The sequence below is a fragment of the Tasmannia lanceolata genome, unplaced genomic scaffold (assembly GCF_043159265.1).
Source record: "Tasmannia lanceolata isolate RefF3 unplaced genomic scaffold, GAP_Taslan_0.1 ptg000006l, whole genome shotgun sequence".
Lineage (NCBI taxonomy): Eukaryota > Viridiplantae > Streptophyta > Magnoliopsida > Canellales > Winteraceae > Tasmannia > Tasmannia lanceolata.
The window spans coordinates 6,499,378-6,504,816 of NW_027518683.1; the positions used below are offsets into that span (position 1 = coordinate 6,499,378).

The window sequence follows — 5,439 nt, forward strand, 5'->3', positions numbered from 1 at the left end:
AATCTTTTATACTTTAACACTCCCCCTCACGTGTGGTCCACTTGGCAAACACATGGCACATGTGGCCCCAGTTCTTGGGATGAACATTGCTTGTGGATTTTTGTTAACAAGGAGGTTTGAACTCGAGACCCTAGCTTGGCTCAGAGAAAGGCAGTATTTAATCTTTTATACTTTAACAGTGTTGTGCCACTTGGTTACTATCCTTAAGAATCATATTTGCCCCCTACAGTGCAGTCGGCTATAAATCAGCAACCTAACGATGATAATTACAATGATACATAGATGAATAGCTAAAAGTAAAATTATATTTGTAACCCAAACAAAGAAAAATAAATAAAGAAGATGAGCATTGAAACCTTCTTGTTATCTGTTTCATAGGAAACAATAATAAACACTTTATCTTGAAATAATCAACAATTCTGCTACCTAAACCAAACTTCAAACCAGCCTCGAACCCGAGCATATTAAATAATATAATCAATTTTCAAATAAGCATGTATCGGCTGATATTTCGAACCATAATTATACACTTAAATGAAGATTAAAAAAAATTATACAAGCTTGTCACACCCAACCCTATCACGCCATTCAAGAAAGATGAGCGCCGCACCGTAGTGAGCAAGTGCACCCGCGATCACAAACACATGGAATATCTGGTGACTATGCCCGGCTAGATCGAAAAACCCTGGTTTCCATTTTTCGGGTACTCGGCTAACATAGAACATGGTCCCTGTAAGATAAGATAATGCCATGGCTAACTCATAAACAAGTGTTATAGTGCGCCTAGGCTCGCTCCAATTCACAATTATGGCATGTATCGCTGGGACAATGCCGGAGAGTCCCATTGCACAAAAGAGCATTGCTCGATATGCCCGGAATTTGCCCGTCGACATGGCCGGAGAGAACAATGTGAAGATTGTGAATATTCCCATAGTGGTAATTCCGGTGAGATAGATGAATTGCCAAATTGGGTTACATTGGAAGATGTAGTAGATAGGAGGGAAGAAGGAGGCTATGATCATTATCGCGATCCCTGAGTAGTCTACTCGTAATAAGAAGATGTTTAATTTGTGGGAATGGCACCCGAAAAGGTGGCAAATGCTACTAGACATGAGACAGAACATGGCTCCGGCGAGGAACACGAAGAACGGCCATCGGGTTGCCGGAGTTGATACAGTCGCTGAGATTTCTGAGGACATCGTCTTCTCCATGTCAAAGAGGGCGTCTGTTCCCTGCAACGTTTTATATTATTATAGTTAGTCTTAGCTTGCTGTGTTAATTAACTTGGGATTTTTCTGATTAGTCAAATTGAAGATAGAAATGGTAGTAAAGATAACAAATTTGAGCTTAATTCTCCTGCAAGAAGGAAGAAACTACGATCTAGTGGCATTTTAATCGTTCGTGTTTTTGTCAGTCTTAATAAGTTGGTCATACATCCATTAAGCATTTTAAAGATCACATGTTTGGCTGTTCTAAAAAGACATTTCAATGAAAATTTTTCCCATTCCTCTTGATGAAAAAGTTTTACATGAGACATTGATTATTAGGGCTGCAACTCGGGTCGGGCGGGTCGGGTTTTGGAGAACCCAACCCTACCCGAGAAATATCTCGGGTCGGGTCGGGTTGGGTTTTTTTTCGGAAAACCCACGATTCCCAAACCCGGCCCTACCCATGATAAATCTCGGGTCGGGTCGGGTTTTTTCACGTTGACGCAATTTTTTAAGGAAAATACTTGTTTGGCAAGGCAACTCAACTCATAGAAGTAGAAATTACTCTCACATTACACTTGAATCAAACAATGATGTAATTACACTCACATTACACTTGAATCAAACAATGCCGTAATCAAACAATGTTGTAATTACAATCAAACAATGCTGAATCAAACGCTTGAATCAACTCAACTCATAGAAGCAGAAATTACACTCACATACAATAACAGTGGGTGCGTGGGTTTTCACTTTTAACTTGTAACTAACAATAGAAAAAAATGTACATACTATAACTTATGTAACTCGGGTCGGGTCGGGTTGGGCCCCTTCAAACCCGGCTCGACCCGAGATTCATGCGGGCTTTTGAATGCTCAACCCGGCTCGACCCGAAACTCATGAAACCTGAACCCGACCCAGGTTATTTTCGGGTCGGGTCGATGCGGGTCGGGTAAAACCCGGCTCGAGTTGCAGCCCTATTGATTATCAAACATTAAAAAAATGGGAAATGTTATCACCACTACCGTATTTTGATGATTGCACTCTTTACTTTATTAAAAAGTACGTATGGCCGGCACCATAGGATGATCGATGAGGCTTAGGATCAACCTATGGAAATGATTTTTGGGGCACAACATATTTAGGCTGTGGCCCATCTAATGGACGGTTTGGATCATCCTACGGTGCGGGCCATACGTACTTTTCAATAAAGTGAGGAGTGCAATCATCAAAATGCGGTAGTGGTGATATCATTTCCCTAAAAAATTCAATGTTTAAGGAAAATTTCCTAGAAAACTGCATTGGTTTTGCTTTTCAAAGTGTTTTGATGAAAAGTGGTTACAAAATGGACTACCAAACTTACCAATAACATGTTTAAAAGGAAACATTGTCTAAATCAACGGACCTGATCAACGCAGGCAAGTGCCGCATATACAATAGGTCAAGACATTGAAAATATTTATTCACGTGTTCACAGATTCATGACTATATATTTTTCTTTTGTAAAATTAAAATAGGCATTCTCCGTCTAGGATGGCAAAATTTGTGTTCTAGTGAAGGAAAGAAAGGATAACCAAAAATTGTAAAATTCATTTTCCATGGAAAAAGAATTCCATATATCAAAACAGCCTGAAGAGTTCTGTGGATTAATGCTTCAAAACTATAACCATAGTAATGACTTACCGAGAAGAAATTACTGTGATTGTGAGAGGCATCAACAATTGCATTTACCGAAAAGGACCTGTCACAAACGTATACAGAAAATCAGGAAATCTTTTTATTTTCAATGAAATAGTTACAAGAAGGGTACACGCAATTGGAAGTGAGAAAATTTTAGACTTGTATTAGAACTGTATTTTTTTTTTAAAGTGATAATCGCCCCTTTTCATCCCTGGGCCACCCACTTCTAATGTAAAAAGAGTAGTCATAAATATGCTAAAGGGGGGGTGACCTGGGGGAGAATATGGGGCGAATATATCCCCTTCACTTCTTTTTTACATTACAGCACTAGTTAGGTGATCCGAATTCTGACCCCACCATATGCAACAAACAGGAAGTGACGTAGTTGAGCGGTTGAAGCATTGAATGGGTCAATGTAGAGTGAGGCCATTTATGGTGAGCTTGCGAGGTATCTTTACTTATTTTTTAGTGAAATGATATCTACACTCCATTATTTTAGTAATGGCACTCTTCTTGTTAAAACTTATCTAGTTAACTTTTGCATGAGAGAACAGTCACCTCAGATGAATTAAATTAATAGGACAGAGCCTTCTGGAAAGTGAGCCTGTGTGGCTTTTCTCTTGTGCAAAAGTCCGCCCTGAAATGCCCTAGCAAATCCAAGAAAAAATCGCCTAACAAATTTAGGAGTGTCATAGTCAAAAGAAGGGGGTACGATTATCATTTCACTTGAAAGAGTTCCAGTTTTGAGTTGGAGGTCCTGAAATAGAACTCCACTCCTTCCTATTAGAGTATAGCTATGACAAAAGAAGCGGGTGCGGATATAAATTTGGGCAGGTCCCATTTTTTGTCCAATAAAATGGGCAGAAAAGGTCTTCCCTTTTTTTATTCTTGGAAAACCCTTCCATTTATGGAGAGAGTAGGGTGAATCTATCATGACAAGGAGTGCAAATATCAGCTCCCAAAATGTAAAAATAATAAGAAGCTTAAATGGAAATGGTTGAATGACTTATTCATCCTAAGCATTTACCAGGGATATTTAAACGGAGTTTTTATATGGTGGCCGACCGTCAAATACCGTCAAAACGGTACCCCCTTGATATTTGATCCAACAGCTACCCACTTTTTAAGAGGCTGCTGTTGGATCAAATATCATGGGTACCACCATCACGTGACTTGACGGTCGGGCATCATATAGTTTCCCATTCAAACGAGCAACGAGGGAACTCATATTCACAACCCCCTTGTTTAGTTTGGCACTCCTTTAATTTGAACTAGGAATTGTAAATGTAAGAGTTGATATTTCCACCCCTTCTGTTTTTTCTTAAAAAAGCAGGAGAAGTCAAACAAAACGAAACGTAAAAGATGGAAATGTGGGTGGAAATATCATCTTCCCACTATTGAATGCTAAAAATAAAGAAATGGGTGTCAATATCAAACAATTGAGTCCAGAAAAAAAAAAGGGGGAAAGAGTTTCTCTGTTCTACAACAGACCTGGTGAAATTACTAAGGAGATCTGCAACTTTAGGCACTTGCTCCAAATTCAACACCGTTAAAACCAAGAAGACAAAAAACCCAATCAAATGCCTGCAAAATAAAAACAAAACAAACCCATCAGACCCAACATTAATTTAAAAGAGAATACACAGAGAGAGAGAGAGAGAGAGAGAGAGAGAGAGAGAGAGAAAAGAAAGAAAGAAACTTACGTCCAGATATTAAGTGTCTCGTTGTGCCAACGGAAGATGCTAAAGAGAGCCTCTTTTAAAGGCCAATTGGCCCTATAATACCTCAATATATATTCATTATCTTTCATATATTCGGGCAACTCATCATAAGAAATCAAACCCCATCTTGATGAAGAGGATGTAATCATTTTCTTCTTTTCTGTATATTTCATTTCCTCTGTACCCAAATCCCTTCCCTTCTTTCTCTTCGACATACGACCTTTTCTTTTCTTCTATCACTTCTTAGAAGAAGAAGAAGAAGAAGAAGAAGATAGAAATATCTTTGGGGCGGGTTTCGGTGAAGATATTTAGGAATGATAATAGTGTGGGTGTGGTTGTTTGATCATTTAGTGCAGTTTCGTCGAATCAGTGACCCCCTCCCAACTGCTTCATTTATAGTCTCTAGTTTAGTTGAAAGAGAAATTATAAAATACGCATATGGTTACAAATGTAAGCTTTCCTTCTTTATGAAATTACGAAAACCGCCTCTAGTTATTTTTGAGTTGCCTTCTGGGTACGTGGCTGTTGGATCAAATATCAAAGGTGGTACCGCTCGCACGGTAGTTGACGGTCGGGCACCAGATCAAAACCCTTTCTACTACGCCACATGTCTACAGGACTACAGGCCTACAGGTGACATTAATAAAGTTGCTTTATGACAAGAAAATCAATGTTCTTTTCTAAATGACAGACGTATCCCTATTTTTGGTAGATTTGCGTTGTTAAATGAGATGATAACCTGAAGGCCACGTGATAAACAACAACAAGGGGCGCACCCATTTTTAGTCTATCTTAGCAAAGTTCATTTGTAAGAAATGAAATCGGTGCCA

General features: G+C 39.0%; 1 protein-coding gene across 1 annotated transcript; it reads right to left on the bottom strand.

Moving 5' to 3' along the window:
* Positions 1-330: 330 nt before the first annotated feature.
* HHP1 (heptahelical transmembrane protein1) lies at positions 331-4,981 on the bottom strand. The gene is made up of 4 exons (XM_077381850.1): positions 4,592-4,981; positions 4,380-4,472; positions 2,892-2,949; positions 331-1,232 (listed from the first exon to the last, which is right to left on the bottom strand). The coding sequence occupies exons 1-4, from the start codon at positions 4,822-4,824 to the stop codon at positions 552-554; spliced, it is 1,065 nt and encodes a 354-aa protein (XP_077237965.1). The 5' UTR covers positions 4,825-4,981; the 3' UTR covers positions 331-551.
* Positions 4,982-5,439: the final 458 nt, after the last annotated feature.

What these genes read in the sequence shown, in the direction of transcription:
- HHP1 (XM_077381850.1), bottom strand. Translation starts at nt 4,824, where the DNA reads ATGTCGAAGAGAAAGAAGGGAAGGGATTTGGGTACAGAGGAAATGAAA. An exon ending in GAGACACTTAATATCTGGAC is followed by an intron (nt 4,473 to 4,591) that starts GTAAGTTTCTTT and finishes TTTATTTTGCAG; the next exon opens with GCATTTGATTGGGTTTTTTG. An exon ending in ATCACAGTAATTTCTTCTCG is followed by an intron (nt 1,233 to 2,891) that starts GTAAGTCATTAC and finishes AAAACGTTGCAG; the next exon opens with GGAACAGACGCCCTCTTTGA.